The sequence below is a fragment of the Pieris brassicae genome, chromosome 11 (genome assembly GCF_905147105.1).
Source record: "Pieris brassicae chromosome 11, ilPieBrab1.1, whole genome shotgun sequence".
Taxonomy (NCBI): Eukaryota; Metazoa; Arthropoda; class Insecta; order Lepidoptera; family Pieridae; genus Pieris; species Pieris brassicae.
The window spans coordinates 7,813,604-7,833,560 of record NC_059675.1 but is presented as its reverse complement, the minus strand read 5'-3'; the positions used below and the strand labels follow the sequence as shown (position 1 = coordinate 7,833,560).

The window sequence follows — 19,957 nt, the reverse complement described above, 5'->3', positions numbered from 1 at the left end:
CCGTCGAAGTTCAGGGATTTGTCATATTACCTTTCGTTGAGAGACCGTGACCTTTTATGAAGGAGTAATTTAAAAAAATTGCCATGTGGTTTTATTGTTTAGTTTGTCAACCGTGAGTGCCTTGAAAACAGAACTTGCTAAGAAATGTGTGTACTTGCAAAGTATCCTCCTATCCAAAATTTGATCTTGTAAAATGCTAAAGTAAAAAATTTACTAAGGTTATCAGTATACTAGACATTCAGATATACAAAATGTATTAATAGGAATTGTGTTTATTTTACAACTGTTTCTATAATAAAACATTTTTAAAATCAGAAACTTTTGTAGTTTGTTGTAAATTAATATAATTGTGGTGCTTCTAGATAATTTTAATCTTGACAGTTGTCCTTGTGAGCGAATGCAACCGTGTGCTTTGTCCTAGTTAACTGATAAGCTTTTTAGATAAAATTACTTACCCCCTTTTACGCAGGTGACCAGGTGATTGTGCTTAGTTATGCCTGATCGTGTGAGAGATGTTGAAAACAAAGGCCTTTCCTTGAACCATTGTTTTAATCGTAATTTTCGTTGAGACTATTGCGTAGGATCTTATAATTTGGTATTGTTGTTTATATTTTGGCATATTTTTATCTTTATAGCAGTTTTAAAGTACCTATAATTTTTTATAATTGTTATTGCGATATCCTTTTTTAAGTTTTTTTGACATTATCCTATTGCATAAAATAAAAGTAAGTCAACTATAGATGGTTATATTTAAGATATGCTAGTTAACAAAATAATGCAGACAGCTAGAGTTAAATTGCAGGTCCGATAGTTTTCAACTATTTCACGTTCTATTGAAACGAGAATAATTAATAATAATATCCGCTTTGCCCTCTAGAAAGTGGAAAACGGATATTTTCTTATATATTTTTTTTTTATTTTAACCCTCTTAAAATTGTAGGAAGATGTATACATTTCTATGGTATTTTAACTACATGTAGTTTATAAGTTTATATGCTTATAAATATTGCAAATAACACCATCTATAAGGCACATCGTTAACGATAAAACAGTGTTTGTTAGTGGGACGCACGCTATATTGATTGTAGTTAGTTAATATTATACTAGATGGCGTGAATGTACCATCTTCTAATAAAGTAATGATTATAAAATGGATTTAAAGGTTGTTGTAATGCCTGCCATTACAAATATATTATTTATATCTTTACTGTTTAGATTAAAACACAGGGGCTTTATTGCAGAACTCTCAAGGGAGCTTAACTCTGCTCTGCTGCACAGTAGACACTGCCATCTAACAGGGCCGTTTTTTTAATGGGACAGAAGCCAAACCAAGATCCAACATATTATCAAAGAGGAACTATCCCACTACATTCTGTCGTTATGTACTACATTGTTAACAGACAATTATAATAATGGACAAGCGACTTATATATAAAAGTCATGTCAAGAATCTTGGCTAAGCTAGTTTGCCGTTATGGATATTATTGTATTTATTTTATAGTGAGTGAGTGAGCGACAAATGAAATGCGTGTTCACTGAGTGGTGGTTTACTTCCAACACTATGTTAAGTACATAACGCCACCCTGGGAAAGTTTTCCTTTATGCCGTGTAGTATACGTAAAAATATATTTTTTGCAAACCTATGCCTATCACTTAATAGACTTCAAAAGATGTCTGAGGAGGAAGAAGTTTGTTCTAGACTCTAAGGACATATTGGCTGGCTCACGGTCGGAATAACTTTGTCAGGGCGATTCAAATTATTATAGGTGCATTTTACATGTCTCATTGCAAATATATACACCAGTCAAGTGGAATTTTATAACCTAAGGCTAAGGTTCATATTTTATTCGTTATTTTTTATGTAGATTATAAGATAAGAAACTAAATACTGATTAATAAAATAATTATTATCTAAATCCATATTAAAGTATATCTTCCAGCAACCACGCGCCATGTATGATAGCAGCAATTTGTGACTTTCAGAGACAACACTGCTCAATGAATAGACAAATAGAAATGTTTTTAGAGGGAATTGAACCACATATTATGGCTTGCATTACATTTTGAAAAGATTACTATTTTATTTTATAATTATCTATTATTACTATTTTTAACCACATTACTAGAGTCTAAATGTCGATAACAAAATAATTATTGTTTTAAAGCTCAGCACAAAGTAAATCCGCAGACTATTCCATTTTTATCATAGGGTTAGCTAAGGTTTTATCATCAGTGAAAATGTATTTCTACAGTTAAACATAACAATAATTATTTTATTTATATATATTTATTATTTACTACTAACTCTATCCCTATACTACAGAAATATATAAATCTGAAGCGACAAAATGTAATTAAAGCATTTCTACTATAGATTTAATTTAAGTGATATGAATAGAATGCAAATGTTGTTTTTATTTTTTACTAGCTGACCCTGCAAACATCGTTTTTCCACCTATATTATTTCCAGGAAACATTATTTTTAGTTTAATAAAAATAACCTATCTACTATAATAAAAAATAGTGGCTGATCGTAGAGGGTGATATTTAAGGGTTGTATGTATGCTGTATCTTAAAAAAATAAAAGCAAAAAAAAATCAATCCAATTGCAAGCATAAATATCATAAGCATCGGTCAAGCGGCGGAGTATGGGAACAAACATTGTGACACGAGAATTTTATAAATATAGAAATATTATGTTATTATATAATCCATATAAGTTATTGAAAGGTATCAGTTAACATTCATTCGACGTTATCCAAGTGTTATCTTCTATAATTTTATTGGGGTTAAGAACTCATAACATGTTATACTAGTTACAGGATTCCCTACTGATGGAAAATTTTATATTTTTTGCTCGGATAGTATATTAGCGACCTACTTCGTTATTAGTATTTCTAACTGTCAACATTTTAATAGTTCCTTTGGTCAATTCATGTCAATATTTATAGCCTATTGGATATTCGAATGTTTTTAGTCGTTTTCACACAGCTAACAGAAATTTAAAAAAAAATAAAGTTTAGGTACATACGTATAGTCAAGAAATAAAAATTACTTTCATTATTTATTTAGCCTACAGCTTATATAAAAGTTACAAATATTATCCTAAAAATAATAAACTCTCAAGGTATGTAATTAATTCGTTGAATGATGTCACTAATTAGTGAAATACAAAATGTTTAAACGCGTATTTTCTATTCGAAGATTCTTTAAATAGAGCACAAATTTGCAACAATACGACCGTCATTGTCAGTCGACATCCTATACATAGCCAAAGCACTCCGCTTTGTTCCGTCGAAGATATCTTGAGAGGCTTGTACTTCCATCAAAGATAGTTGAGTTGGCAAGATTTTACTGACCTTGAACTGAGAATGTCTATGAACGCGGAAATGTTAATGACTTTATTGTTTTACCGAAGCGCACGTTCGTTTTCTAACTGTTTTAGGTACCACAATCAACAAAGACAGATCTATGTCTGTGTTGTGTTTTTAAACAAGTACGTATGTTATAGGGAAATTGACCGGAAATAGAACCCATAACTTCCGTACCACGCCATGATCGTTACCCACTAAACTGCGATAGTATAATTTTTCTTTAAACATGCTGTATTCAAATTTAAGTTACAAACATCAATTATGTTACTATACATGAAGTAGGTTTTCTACTAGTTTCCCATATTGAACCGTTTCTTGAGTTCTAAACCAGATCTAAATATATTTGCGACAGGTTTAGGAAGACGGAGAGACGAATGGATTATGTATTTATTTTTTAAATAGTTCTAAAATTTGTTAGTATAAGTTTATGTATATTATTATAATTGTTGTTTGGCATTTTTATGGTGTAAAAGAAAACTAACTAAACTAAGGCTTTGATAACATTACATAGCGTACTTATTTAGCGCTAGATTTCAATCTCATTGTTTGTAAATATGTATACATGTAAATCTATAAGAAGGTCTTCAGTTTTAATTAAGTTGTTATTTAGTACAATTAAATTAAATTAAACAAACAACTATTAAATTGTCATTTGTAATCAGACAATTTGCACTATGAACCTCTCAATTACTGTAAATTGAACTGTGTACTTATTTTCGCTGTTAGCCTGTTTATATAGGCGTATCATAACAAGAAGTCATGTGTATATTTTGAGCTGAAATATATAAATCCTTCATTTTTTAAAAAGAAAATATATGTATACTGAATATTCTCCTATTGTTAAGATTTGTATAAGTTGGAATCAATAAAATTGCGACTTACAGTGCTATGAATGTCGCGTCAAAAAACTACGTTCAAATCTGTGGTTACACACTTCCAATTAGATATTGGAATATATTTGTCTTTCTTTTTTTGTCACCTTTATTAAATATCTCATTTTGAACAGCAAGATTTAATTTTACGTAGAAATTTATTTGCTATTATGTAAATTATTGTCAACGCGAGTAACAATGTTAAATGGGCACGTGTACATTTAACTTAGTTTATAAATTTAGCAGTATAAACCACTAATTATATTAGTATAAAAGTTCGGTGCCGTGACAAACGTTTTTGAATATAAATAAACCCACTAATCTTATCTGCATCACATTGGAATTTATATATTCATAGCTTTCTCAAATCACTAAGTTATTTATAATCCTTACAATATAACTTTTTTAAACTATTAACGAACTGTAAAACTTATTGAAAGTTGATATCGAAAATACCATGTTTAAACAGGAAAAGTCTCATTAATGTATTAATTAACCAATTCTTCAATAAAAAAACAACCCAAAATGGACAAATATGTATTTAAATCCATAACTTATTTACTATTTACACGCTATTTACATATAATTAAAATAAAACCTCACATTAAATATATTCAAAGGGTATGTAACATAATCTCCGTACTACTAAAAGTGGAAGTTGGGGAAGGCAAAACACTAAAAATATTGCGAAGGGGCTAAAAAGAATGAATGACCCGAGCCACGCCATCAAAAGCCATGTCGGAAGGAAAACCATTTGTTCCATGCTTATCGTCGGTACCCACAGCTCATTTTGGGATACACTTTAACAGTTTATAACCAGCAGGAAACATCTATCACTTTTGAAATTGAAACCCTTTGCAGCACTCGATCCACGTGCGGTTAAGAACGCCATCTGAAAGCATAAAAAGTTAATGTAACTTCAATAAAATTCAGCATTCATTTGATTAATGTTGGTAAATAAATAAATAAAATAAACTGTTTCTACCCATGTCGCGGATAGTAGCCAGCTCCTGACGCTCGTTAAAACATACCAAAGTAAAAACAACCTATCACAAACGAAACGTCAAAGAAATTACACTCATAATCATATAAATTTTTAAGTTTGAGCCACAATTTTGAAATATACTCATATTCATACTAATAACAAGCGATCATTGCCCGTGCCCGGGGCTGGTCGCTACCCGCAAAACTTGAAAAATTTAATACCTTCACTGTTTCTTTCACAATTACAGAAAAAGTAAACTGACTTTTAAGTCACTGTACATTTTTTTATAAAAACCTCCCTTAGAGTTCGATGAAAATTGGAATTGGTCTAGCCGTCTTCGAGTTATGCGTTTTTTAACATATTTTGAGAATCATTATTTATATAGATTAATATAATCGTAGCTACGAATCAATGTTATTAGATCATCATATCTAAGTTTGACATAATTTCATGTACACACAACTGTTTTACGATAGTATTCAATATAAGATATCACTTGTTCTAGATTTTTTATGTTTGGAAAAATCTACACAAAGAAAAATAACTTAGTAACAACATTTTCTTCTTGGACTCTAAAAAGTACTTATTTTTAATTTTGTCGCCAAAATGTTGCAAAATATTTTAATTACTTTATATTAGGGTATCTTATTATTAGTAATTTAGCCCAAAGGAATACTGCAATACTTAGAGTCGTATTTGGAGTGACCAGGTTTTTTCGATTCAATGCCTCCAAAGTCTTATATTACACATTGAAACTTCAACAAGTTTGGAATCGTACAAAATCTCTAAGTACTGCATAATAATCAATATACAATAACGAATATTACATTTTAAATGTGATTTGTGGATTGAAGCCAAAATCAAAAATCTATTTCTAACGTTTGGCATAAAAAAAATATCGATTGACATTGCACAAAGACATCGCCACAATTATTAATGTGCAATTAGGACTATCTTTTGATATACATTTATTACTTCTATGAAGTGGTTAAAAATAACTTTATTACGCGTGATTGGTTTTTAATGCAACATGATATACTACGCAATATACATTACTCATACAATATTAATTACATATGCATATGTTAATAGTTCTTTTTTAAAAACACATATTTTTGATAGTTTTGTTTGTAACTGTTGTTAAGACAAAATTATTTGAAAAGCTTAAAATTTCATTATTCTTTCGCGATTCTTTGTTTCTTTTCATATTATCGAATTCATAATACATTGCACAAAAAAACTTAACTCGATTAGAGTTATGGTATCAAGCTATTTATTGCTTTATTTAACATCAATTCAGCATCATTTGAATATGTATTTGTGGGAATGACGCGGTAGTGACTGGTTTCCTAATGGTTGTCGCCTTGTGATAACAAAATATTTTTGAATAAAAATATAATTAGTTTAGTATTTAACTTTAATTTGGCGGCATATAACCGAACTTATCAGTTTTACTCCAAGAGCTGATAACCCTTAATAAGACATATCAATGTTTTGATTATTGTAACAAAATAACCTCTTAGTCTATATAAACAAAATAAATTATGCTAACCGATGCATGCAGGTTCGTTGGTATTCAGAGGTCATGCAACACGTGCTCAATTCAAATTATCACTGTCACTTTCAGATCACTAAGTTATTTTCTTGTGTTCTAAATGTATACTGCGTTGTAAACCGAACTGGCATAGCGTGCGCGAGCGCAACCAAAGGTTTCGACATCATAAGGCGAGGGTCGTCAGCCTTATTCAGTGTATCTCGTTTACACGTGTATAATGCGTATAAGTTGGACAGAGCACGGTGTATTATTCAATGCAACTCAACCAATAGTGGTTGACCTTCTTGCAGCACCATTACTGCTAAGCTCGTGTTTTGCAATCAATTCCTTGAGCCACATTTTGAGTGTATGATTTATGTATGTAAACATATTTAAGGCTGAGCATGGTTTCCTAAACTTTTTATCATCATAGATTTGATCCTTGAACTGCTGATTTATGATATAAACAATAATCGCAATAATATTAAATGTTTATAATAATTTACTTTTATATTTTTTTTATAAAATTAAAATACGTAAATGCGGATATAAAGTTTTAAAAGTTGTTTTAATAAGAACAAAATAAAGTGTTTCGAATCTTGTTCTTTGTCTGGCTGCAACTCGTAACATAACGCAATTTAATTGTATAATTTTCTAAGAATGGATATTGTTTAAAAAGATTTTATATTCAATAATCAGTAAATATTTCTTTTTGTACATATATTTTAAGACTTTCAAACAAGATAAAATTATAGTTGATCGATGTTGTAACAATAGGAACTAGGTAAGTAGGTGAACTTTGTGAAACAAAATAACAATAAGCATTGACGTAATGACTAGGTTCTTGTTTGTTTCTATTTTTTTATGTATTTCATCTCTTAATTATAGAAATGAGGCTTTGCTCCAGGTTCTGTCTTACTCATACATAAATATAACTTATTACTATTTGCTGTTTTGCTTATATTTTTGTTCCTTGCTTGTTAGTTTATTTTCTAACATTAATGTATAACAATTTATGTATAAGTTATCCCTGAATAGTTTGTAAAATCGCTATAAGCGCTAGTTTTTCTATAATGAAAATGAATTTATATAAACTATTACTTCAATAAGTTTAAAAGTTCACGTTCTATATATAACCTCAAGATTGCGAAAATCTATATGAAATATCGAATGGCATTAATAACACACAGATATGGAGTATTTACAATGTTTTTCTTTTTAAACTAATATAATTGATTTGTATGTTTGTCAAATTTATAAAGTTATATTTTCGTGTATTTTTTATTTGTTGTAACTTAAATAACTATATTTATATCAATTTATGCATGTAGATTATTTTTAAGTCTATTAAACTGCCAAAAGACTATGCCTTTTTGCATAGTAACAAAACTGGTTAAAATGTTTGAAAGAAGAGGTCGTTTGATAGAATAGGTTTTATGAAGTAAATTATATATTGTTGTTATTGATAAATATTACGCTGATATATAGTTATCACTAGTCAGATACAAGATACTGCATACAGTTGAACGCGTCACGCTTTTAATTTTTAGATAAGAAAAGTCAAAACAACGAAATATATCTTTTCACTAGAGGATGAACAGTGCCATTATATAAGCCATATTTTTGTAAAGATGATTCTATACAATTGATTTTTGGAAGAAGAAAAAAAATGACTTATGCTTCCGCAAAGCAGTCGTTAACTAATCGGGTAATATAATCTATCGAGATAATTTTTTTAAAATAAATGTTATCATATTTTTTCCATAATTGCATATATGTTGCTGTGTTTGCTTCTTAATATGCAAAGAATCATTTATAAATAGTTATTGTTTCTTTATTTTATTATAATGCCTGTTGGCAGACCTTTCATTAAATTAACAAATAATGTATAGGCGATTCATTTGAATGGCATATGCTTTTGGCAGTTTTGCAAGCATTACCGAAAACATTAGTAGGTTATTAAATTTCCTCTTCCGTAGAAAAGCTTTAGATAAGCTGTCAAAAGCAAGAAGGGTATAAATAACTTGGATACAAGATGATACTTATCCTAACTCGAATCCTAGCTTGATTTATGAAAGGAGTAGTATCGTAATGGGTGTGTAAATTTCTTCATTCTTTTTGCAGCGTTATAGTATATGTTCGCGATATTATGTGAAAACTCTATCAGTATTTTACCGATGTATCGGATAAAAATCTATGGATTCCTGTTTGATCTGCTTGAAATACATATAAAGATTTTCCATCAATGTAATATTTATATTTTGGCAACGTCACATTAGTGCTAAATCGGCAAATTATTATTTAGATATACAAAGCCTTATTATTGCCTTATAACCTCTTAGGTTTTGGGTGCCTCCCGTTAACCGGAGTATAAACAAGTCGATGATCAAGCCTTAAGTAAATATATTATTTCAACCTAAGATAGATTATATATAATATTAACCCAGGCACTAAGGTGGAATATATATATATATATATATAATAATAATAATAATTTGCCGATTTAGCAATAAGGTGACGTTGCCAAAATATAAATATTACATTGCTGAAAAAAAAGTATATGTACATATACATACTGTACGAGCATCCTCTTTGTTTAAACATTTATGAGTTAAATCGACCGACAGACAGACGAACAGACTAATATTTATATATATATAATTTAGAAAGGTATAAAATACATATTCAAATACCAGTTTCATTGTCGTTGCTTAAGCCTTGAAATATTTCTCATTAAATGCTAGCAAAGTCCTTTACCTGACCTTATAACAAAGCAAAGTTAAATCAATAATTAAAACCTGTCCATGAAAGTGGAAAGTAGAAAAACCAAGTGAGTACTTTTTTGAATAAATTGAATTATAGTAAAAAAGTTGCGAACCATAAATTAATGGAGATATATTTAAATTATATCGTATAAAATATTGTTTGTAAAACATTTTATTGCGTATTTATTTAAGTTTTTTGAGCATCATTCTAATAAGCTTACAGTTATCGCTAACTATGTATGAAGGTTAAAGGTGTTGCGACTAATAATTATTATTTTTATTACAAGGTTGTTGGCCAATGGCATCTATAAACATAATAAGGAAATCTACCATAACTGATACTTACATCATCCAAAGATAATCCTCCGTCTTTGTATTCTGCTTCTGAACTGTACCAAATTGAGATCCTAAAATATAAAAAAGGTCACGTTTTCGTATCATTAAAGTTTTAACTTTACTGTACACAGGGAGAGAGATCCTCTTTTCATTAGATGTTTCTTTCAAGATACATTTTGAACACAAGATTTCTTTCAGTATGTTAATTATTGTTTTGGTCGGACTAAAAATTTATATACAAAGAAAATATTTTTATATGTACAAAGAAAATGGACGATACACAGAGCGTGACTTCATTCACGCATTCTACAAAATATAAAAGAAGTAATTTTAGATTAGGTACTTTAGATGTTAAGTGCTATACTATGCAAACTTATTGCTTCTAGTTCACACTTGTTTACTACGCAAATTGGCATTCTTTTTATAAATTGTAAATGTGGAATAATTATAAAATATGTATAAAAAATTTGCTTTGAAAGTCGCTTTCTACTTGGCGATGTATGAGATTTGATAGTATGGTTGTAATAAAGAAACTAGATAATAAAAAGATGTTGTTAACTCACCAGACTCAGTTGAAGTAAAAGAACAATTTGATGTTACACTATTCTCACTGTTTGTTCTTTGCCTTGAATTAAAAAATACATTCCAAGGATTATAGTTATTATTAACCTTACTTTCATTCTTAGCCTGTACTTCTTTGTTTGACGAATCCATCACGATTTTATTATAATTATTATTTTAAGGGAAAATCACAAGTATTATGAAGTTCTACAAAAAATTTAGAAACTGTCATATGTCTACGCCAAGCGGACACCAGCCGGCAAAGCGAGCCAGCAAGACATTGTTTTGATACGATAGCGCACGATGTTGTACGGAAATAAACGAAGTTCTGTTTACTAACAATGGACTTTGCACCACCGGCTGATACCAACTCAGCGCTTCTACAGCTAGATTTAGGGGAATATTGGATCTGTTAGCGCTAAATTTTTTAGCGCAAAGCACATTTAATAATTTATTTGGATTTAAAAATTGGTGCTTTGTATTATATTCCTAATTGGTTTCAAATTCCTTATTAGATTCGAAAGAGATGAGAGAAATATTGAGTCAAATTTAAAAACACTACGGCGTTTTTTTTTACAAGAAAACGGTAACTTATAGCGCTTAGTTTATTTTTTAACGCACTTTCGTAATCAAGAGTTGGCAACACCGACACCACTGCCATGTCTCGACGTAGCGTAACAGGTACACCGTACAAGCCACCGTGACCGTCATGGTTTATAGATCGTATCCTGCTTATACGTTATAATAATTTTATTATGATGGTTACCAAGGATTTTTGTTTCAAAATAACACTTTAAACTTTTTAAATTTTTTTTTCCAAAATACGTTAATGGCTTTTGCAAATATTTAGTACAAAATGTATAACAAATATTAGTACTTTGCTTTTAAATTTATACTGGTGACTTTTTTTATATAACATATAGTCTGGACATAAGTTTTGTTACAAATGAAAATGCATTTTGTTTTTCAACTTTTTAATTATTTTGTATTTGTAACACGTATATTATTTTAAAAACTTCTTTCGATTTTTCGAGTTAAAAAAATTAGCTACAGTGTATCAAGATACAGTCTTGGATCATGTTGTGAAACCGCTTCCTCTGCAATACACTTTTTAAAAATATACCTTGGACTTTCCAGCAGGATTCTGCACCTGTTCATAAGGCACGAACTTTTTTGTTTCCCCAGGACTGGCTTGAAGTCAACGTTCCGGACTTTATAAAAGCTGAAAACTGGCCCTCATCTAGCCCAGACCTCAAGCCTTTAAACTTCAAATTATGGTCAGTTTCAGAGGAGATGGCCTGCTCTAAACGACACGGCGATATTGATTCTCTTAAAGAATCTTTGGAGCAAGCAGTGGCGAACTCACAATGCCAGAAAGCTCCCAAGTGCGTTGCCAGCCGTTCTTGAAGGACTTTATGTCGAATTAGTTCGAAAATACTTCAGTGGGTAGCTGGCTCCACATAGTGGTGGTGCACGGCTAAAACCGCCTTAAGAGTTGAGATTTAGTCTGCAAATATAATTGTTTTCGTTAAAAAAACAATAGTATCTAAAATCTATAAAAGATTTTCAATAATACAATATATGGTAGAGAGATCCATGCGTCGTGGCTTGATCGCACAATTGATCATTTCCTGAATGCTTGTATCATAGAGTAGAATAAATTCTGTGATTGGGCGACGACATAAGATTTTATTAAAGTTGTCATACTTGTCTTTACTTATGACAGAAGTTGTCATTGAGTTTCAAATTACTGTCTTTGTTTTTAAAGCTTGAACGAAGCCCTTTTTTATTTAACTAATAAAAACATGAAGATCCCATACGTCGTTTCTTCAAATACCCGTAATGCCTATGCCACTGCTCCCCTGCTGCATACATCATTGGGTGAAAGCGGTCGCAAGTTGGTTCCTGAAGACTTTGAATGGGACGACGGTTTTACACCGGCACCTCTAACATTCTACGCAGCTTTGGCACTTTCACGAATCTTTCACCGAATTAACCCTCTTCACAGAATCCTTCAAAAAGACATCGATATACTTATGGATTTATATCCGGCAACTATACCTTTAAAATTTAGTGTCCGTTACATAAAGGTGAATACTGAACCAAGAAAGTTAGTAATAGTTATGTATGCTTCAATTTGGAACTTTTTCCAGGATGAACAATACTGGAAGCGATCATTTTATTCAAAATTCCCGGAACGCAAAGAAATTGGTGTAACTTTTTGGAAAGGAAAATATTTGTCTGCTTGTCTTCAAGATTATCTTGAAAATATAAAGCCTGATATTTTTATTGAAGAAGATGCGGTGGTACTGGCTTCTCTGGTAAATTAGCATTAAAGTTCTTCTTAGTCCTAATTATTTCTAGAAACAAGCAGAGTATTAGTTTGCTCTGTTTGAGGCTACCCTACTATTTAATCCAATACAGTCTTCTATAGCACCTCCTAAATTAATATAAAGTTATACAAACATTAAAATGCTTTTTTAGGTGAGTCCGTACATTTATGAATTAAGTCTCAATCAACTGCAAATGATAAGGCAACCTAAACCGGCCTTGCCATCAGAGGAAGTAGAAGATACGTGCGAGTTTAGTGTTTCTAAAATATACGATCATATACCTTTGGAACCAGTTCTAATGAAATTATATAACCTTCAAGAAATATCTTTAGTATTTGGCATCAATAACTTAGCTGAAGAGTATCTGACAAGGTATTTCGAGTTCTCACTCGCCGACTGTGAGTCTCTTTGTCGAGGTCTGGAGTACCTAATGAATTTAAAAATATTCCGCATTAATCGGAGTAATCTAGATTGTTCCAAAGTTAAACTGATTCTTCAGAATCTAGTGAAAAAAGACTGTATAGAAGAATTAGACTTTAATCACTGTAAAATCGGTGACTACGGTATGAAAGCTTTGGGTGGTTTTATTTTCATACATAAAAACGTGAAGAGAGTAAGAATTGCAAACAATAGATTTAAAGAAGTTGGTGTGCAAGGAATTGCGTACGCTTTGCAGATGAATCCAGCTGCGCCAATTGAACTTTTAGGTAAACTATTAAAAATATTAATAAAATAAGACAATGCATCATGGATGTAAAATAATACATTTTATCGATTCTATATTTTAAGTTTAACTAACAAAATTATATGTGGTAGACACTAAAGTGATATTAAATGTATATTTATTAATTTTATAATATTATGAACAACATGTTAAATATAGGAGTGTAAACTACCATCTTTTTTTTTCAGATTTTAGCTTAAATCCCATGTCTTTGGAATGTGCAACAATTTTTGCGGCAGCTTTCGTCCGATGCAAAGAAAAACCGCAGACGTTAATTGTCAATTCCTGTGGATTCTCTGGAGCTTCGGCCGAGAAGGTCAGACAGTACAGTTTGGTATCTTTGAACCTTATGTGTTGTTGACCACCAGAGTGTCTTCCCCTTAATAGAGACTGCAAGTAGTATTATTGGACACTATCTTAGGTTAATTTTAAATGATGTATTTTATGCACACAATTTATTTAAAAAATGCACTAACCCTCTAAATTAACTGCTTTTGTGAGTTCATAACTATAACATGATAATGTAGCATAATTTTTACCCACGCATCGCACGCTTTAATTTTGATTTCGGCACACTGATATATTGGTAAAAGAACCACAATATACAATTTTTAATGTGACAATAATACAAATATTAAACAAAACTATTAAAATGACAAAAACTAAACGAAAATCGTTTTTAAAGTGTGTAAGTTCATAAAACATAAAAAAGTAATGAAAAATAATGAAAATACAGTTAATTTATAAAATTTTAGTTTAGTTTCTATTTATAGTATTAGTAGCAAATTATCAATGCGTCTCAATAATATTCAATTACTCTCATTTATAAATTATTATCAAGTCCAATCGATAAAAATATTCCTGATCTCTTTTACATTGATTTTATCGTGGTAGACCTCTATTTTCAGATGGCTGGTATTTTAAGTCTTAACCGAGGTCTCACCAGATTGGATATGGCTGCCAATAATTTATGTGGGCAAGCCGAAACAACACTTATAAGTGCCTTGGAACAAAACAAGAAAGTGCTGAGGGTCGATCTACGAAGAACACGTAAGTGTCAATCAAACTTCTGAAGAAGGAAAAATTTACAATGACATTATAAACTTTAAACGTCAAAGTTTTGCAAGAGGCGAGAGCAATCCGAAAAATTTAATGATATTTATTTCAATTTGAAAAATGATAAAAGTTCGCTTATTGAAAGTGAGACTTTTTTTTAAGTTCTAAATAAGTTATTATTTTTTCATTTATTACTATAGATTTATTTGCTTCTTTCATTCATTACTTTTTTTGAAAATTTCTTAAGATATATCTGACGAAACTCAAAGAAAAGTCGACGAGCTGCTGGAACGCAACAGAAATCTAGTTGGGCAAGAAACTGAAGCGAGTGATGAAATACCACCACTGTTTCTTAATGAACCCGAGTACCTTATATGGGAATACAATCCAAATAATCCTGATTACATTCCTGGCAGGTACCCAACGCGAGTTCCTGAGATATAGGTATTAAAATATCATGGATATATTAGTTTTTTCAGCCCTTTAATATTTGATTTTATTTCATGTGCTTTTAGAAAAATATACAATAATTTTTATATAATTTTTTCTTTTACAAAAAGAACAAAAGTTAAAGGAGTCCATTCGTTTACTTATTACTACTATATAATATAATTAAGAAAAAATACGTAATTTGATAGAATGTAACTGTCGGATAGTCTGATCACGTAGACATCTAATAAAATAATTGGTTAAAAACTAAATGCTTTTTTGTAATTAATGTTGTTTGCAAAACAATTTACAGATTCACTAATTATAATAAATGGCTGGTCAGGTTCTGATGATAAATTAACGCCTAAAGATAATTATAACTAATGTTGCGTCTACGATAATTTATCATTTCACTTCTATTTGATCTGTAGTGATAACTAAAATGTATAAAATAGTAGGTAAGATATAAAAATAATACGATAATTTATTTAACTGGGTTCTGAAAGGTTCAGAAGGAGAACCCCCAAATGTAAAACCAGGTACAAGTTGCCTTTATAACGCGTTGGACATAATAGTAATATCTTAACTTGAACGTTTTAACTAGTACCTGGTCAGGTTAAAAATATACATAAATACGCTTTTGATAGTATTTATTTGCATGTTGATGTAGATGCAAGTTGCTTTACACATCAACCGCGTTAAAAAATTTGCGAAGCTCATTCGAAAGACGACCATATTAATTGTGATTTGATTAATATATATATATATATATATATATATATATATATATATAAAATGGCACCTATCGCACTTAGGAAATATCATTAACTACGACAGACGTGAGGGTGTGATGAATTGAAATAAAAATACGAGAAGTGTAGTTCTTTATGGAACATATCTATTTATATATATAAGATTTTACATTTTCGTTTATTTTCCAAAGGCAATTACTGACACAGGTGAAATCGCATATTTTGGTCTTATATATAACCACATATTGGCTGTAATTCATCAAAAACAGATAAAAGGTCCTATCTTATTGCGTTGTAACCGATTTAGTAGATTGCGGCCATTACCCAAGGAGGCTTGAATTGTACGGATTTGAAATTAGTTGTCATAAAAAAATCTGCAAAATTCTACCTTTATTTTACAAAATGTATTATATTTGAAGACATTTTGAACACATGACAAATATTAGTGTTATTGAAATTATAATGATTTTGGTAAAATCTTTCGCTTCATTAATCAGTCACGAAACCCTATTCTGATTACCTAGGACAGGTAAATAAGGAACGGAACATGGGTTACGGAAATTAAATTCAGATAAATTATATGTTATTGATTACTTTATTGATAATTGTTAATATATAAAAATAGGTACACATAGACCACGTAGCGTCAGATCAATGCTAACATATCTTAAGTATATGGAAACCATCCATCCCCTTTACTTTGACATGATAAACTTTGAACGTTAGCTGTCTCAATAGTTTTTTATGCTTTAGATATGTATCTCAAGGATTACAAATTTTAAAACCCAAAGGAGTGGGAACCAGATTTTATGTGTCTTAATTCATTTTTTATATTTCTCCAATTCGTAAAACACACGTTTGAGATCCCTTGAGTAATAAAAGTGTTGCAACTATGTTCTTAATATCTCCGCTTATGTTTACCCGAGCAGTTAATATACTCACTTCCACTTGAAAAATGTTACAATCTGTCGAGCTAGCGTGTGAGTCACACGATCTGATATAATTAATACAGTGTATTAAGGCTTGATTGGAAAGAGAACTTGGTTAAGCTATCTTTAATAGTTGGATAATAAAATATTTCTCAGGAGAAATGTAGTCTTTAACGAGTAATGGTGGTAACATTTCTTCGTTCAGCGTGAAAACTATTTAGTTTTAATTTATTTTTATTAAGCCAGTTTCCTATATTACATATCAATTGGTGTTAATTTTGTTATGATGCTCTTAATCTACGTTAGTTATTGTTATTTCCGTTTCTTTGTTTTCTGCAGTATGGACCCCGTTTTGTTAAAAGCATCCTTCTGAACTTTCCACTTGGATCTATTGTTAGCTTCCTCCATCCAATTCTCCCCAGAAACCATAACTAAATCATCAGCCCATCGCTTTCGTGGTCTTCTTATGCTTCTTTTTCCTGAAGGCACCCTAAAGGGTGACTTCGGCGGTCCATCTTTTAACTGTGAACCTTGCAATGATGTTATGGGCCATCCAATTCCACTTCGAATTTACTTTATGGGTTAATTTAATATTATTATTTTATAAGCTAACTGTTAATTATCATTGTGAACACAGTTTGTAGATCATACCGAAATAATTTAGTATACAAATAAATAATTAACTGTATGAAAATGTATGAAATATTTACTACGCCCTTTTTATAAGGTTTTTGTAAACTGTCTTGTTGCCGATAACTGTTTATCCTTATTTCAACATTATGAATATTTATAAGATGTGGTAAATTGTTCTTGTACTGGTAATTGATAATGAGTTCAAGTTATAATAGGCAAAACTTTGCCATTTATTGACATACCTACGTAAATTAATCAAATTGTTCATACATAAAGAGATGTACACATACCAAAGCAAATTTGATATTCAACATTTACTATGTAGTGTATATCATATATTAAAATAGTATTTCCAAACGTAATACGTAAATAAAAGATTTATAAAATAAATATCTGTAGAAGTAATTAAAAATCCCTTTAGAAATTATAATGCTGTGCAACTAAAAAATGATTCACGAAGAATTAATATAGAGAAACTGCCTTCCGTCAAATCTTTTATAAACACGGCATCATTATTTCATGCGCCCGTCGAATATCTCCCCCAGTAATAAAAACCTGTAATGTAGTTGGCACACAGTTTTCTTTTTTCGATATTACATGGGTGGAGAGTGTGCTTAGTCTTTTTCAATATAATGTAAGGTGCTGCATAAAGGAATAAGTAATAAAGCCTACGTAAAAACCGTATAGACATAAGATACATTTTACAATATCCTTACATATTATAAAATGGCCGGCCCCGTTTGTGTAGAAGCAGATTTTTATACGGTTTTCACCATCAAAATAATATAATATTATGATAATAATTTTTTTGTCTAGCTCTAGGCCTTTTATCAACTAGATAATTGTTAACTTTGTAGTAAGCTTTTCTAGACAGCTTTTCTTCAATACATTTATTAAATTTATTAAAAGGCAGAGATAAAAGAGCCTTTGGAATTTTGTTAAAGAAGAGTATCACTTTTCCAAATCTATCTATCATCTATCTAAATTATCTATCAGAGATTCCCTACATTTTAAATTATAGATTGCATGACTAGCCCTCTTCTGCAGGATGAAAATTGTTTCGACATCAGCAGCATGACCCCATAATAATAAGCCATTAGCTGTGAAAGTAACTAAAATAAATCTAGCTGTATAGACATCGATTAGTGCATCAATTTTCGATATCAAATAAGCGCATTCACAAAGTCTTAACACCTCATCATCAAAGTATACGCGCAGTTGTTACAATTTTTTTTGCAAACAATTTATTCGCAATTCTACGGAACCTTCGTAAATCCAGGGAGAATTTGCTGTAGAATTTCATCATTTGTAATCTGGTATCGTGACCAAGTTTACGAGGCATAAAATGAAATATTCTGCAATTACAAGTAATGTTTTATGCGTAGGTATTTCTAGGCTTTGATAAAACAGTTTTGTTAGTAATTATCACAATTACTCCATAATTCTAATTGGGGATTCTTAATTGAGTTAACTCGAGCTACTCTTGCCTGAAACGGGTAAACATTTGCTTTTTAAGAGTAATGTGGATAATTAAGAATAATTTCAAGTATAGTTAAAATACCATTAGCAGAGCGTACCAATTCTAGAAAGTCCCGCAACGCACACGCGAGTCTTCTGACATTATGAATATAATCAGAAGAGGAGAAAATTCTAATCGGGAGGCGATTAGAATTTGTAGAAATTGTATCCTTTTTTTGGGGTAAACAGCAGTAAAGACTTTGATCCACTTCTTCATTTCATTTGGCATTTTTCATCAGCAGCAATAGTTACCATTGGCATATTCTTCCAACTAAATATGGAATCGCCTTTTATTATAATACCATTACTTTCTAAAAGAAAATTATGAAAGCTAAATTAACAAATCGAGGAAAAGAGTTTTATCAAGTTTTTATGCTCTGAGCATAATCGCATTATGACGTTCAAAGGGAGAAAAACGTCTCTCATTACATAGGAGATTATTCTAATGAAAGGTACGCTTAATATCCTCCAATCTATTATGTGATCCACAATAGTATGTGATACGAGCTATTCAGTTTGTCACGATTGTGACAGTGGGCGAATAAAGCTTTGTAATTAAGGATTAATCAGTACTTGGAGGGTTATCTGAATAAAGAAATCGCATCCAGTTTTCGCTTGCCCTTGCGTTGAACATGTTTAAACCCCGACAAATATTTAAGATAATTGGTTTTGAGAAGACACATATGTTAAAAAAGCGTCCATCATGAACAGTTAGGACTAGTAGCGGATTTGCAGTCTCGGCCCCCATAGGTCACCGGCCATGTAGTGACAACTGGCCATGTCAGACCGATTACATGTATAATGTAATAATCGATATCCGAAATAATTACTGCTGGTTCGTAATGTTTTATAGGTTTTCTATACAAATGACTTTTTGGTTTTGTTTTAGAAATCATTAAAGTACTGTCATGGCTAGCAATAATGCGCGCGAGACTTTGGAATGTTTCAGTACTTTGACTTATGTATTTATTTTATATCTTCAGGTTTGTCACGATTAGGCAAAACAATATGTGTCCACCTTAGGAATGTGATTTGGCAAATTCGCTGCGAATATAATAAAGATTTTTGTGATTAGCACCGAATGAAATAGTAATAATACTTAAGAGATACATAAATGTTACAGTCTACTTTAAACTTTACTAAATCTATTTTGAAG

At 30.7% G+C, this 19,957-nt stretch overlaps 1 protein-coding gene and 1 long non-coding RNA gene across 2 annotated transcripts; one reads left to right on the top strand and one right to left on the bottom strand.

The window, feature by feature from the left end:
• Nucleotides 1–4,770: 4,770 nt before the first annotated feature.
• LOC123716402 lies at nt 4,771–10,730 on the bottom strand. The gene is made up of 3 exons (XR_006754563.1): nt 10,430–10,730; nt 9,877–9,937; nt 4,771–5,138 (listed from the first exon to the last, which is right to left on the bottom strand). It is a non-coding gene; the product is annotated as an uncharacterized LOC123716402 (long non-coding RNA).
• Nucleotides 10,731–12,178: 1,448 nt separating this feature from the next.
• On the top strand, nt 12,179–15,043 carry LOC123716401 (dynein regulatory complex subunit 5). The gene is made up of 6 exons (XM_045672130.1): nt 12,179–12,517; nt 12,581–12,748; nt 12,912–13,467; nt 13,673–13,800; nt 14,393–14,534; nt 14,788–15,043. The coding sequence occupies exons 1-6, from the start codon at nt 12,233–12,235 to the stop codon at nt 14,982–14,984; spliced, it is 1,476 nt and encodes a 491-aa protein (XP_045528086.1). The 5' UTR covers nt 12,179–12,232; the 3' UTR covers nt 14,985–15,043.
• The last annotated feature ends 4,914 nt before the right edge of the window (nt 15,044–19,957 follow it).

Excerpts from the sequence above, each read along its gene's own strand:
- LOC123716401 (XM_045672130.1), top strand. The coding sequence starts at position 12,233 with ATGAAGATCCCATACGTCGTTTCTTCAAATACCCGTAATGCCTATGCC. Across the intron at positions 12,518-12,580 it reads TTAGTGTCCGTTACATAAAG|GATGAACAATACTGGAAGCG; the intron begins GTGAATACTGAA and ends AACTTTTTCCAG. Across the intron at positions 13,468-13,672 it reads TGCGCCAATTGAACTTTTAG|ATTTTAGCTTAAATCCCATG; the intron begins GTAAACTATTAA and ends TTTTTTTTTCAG.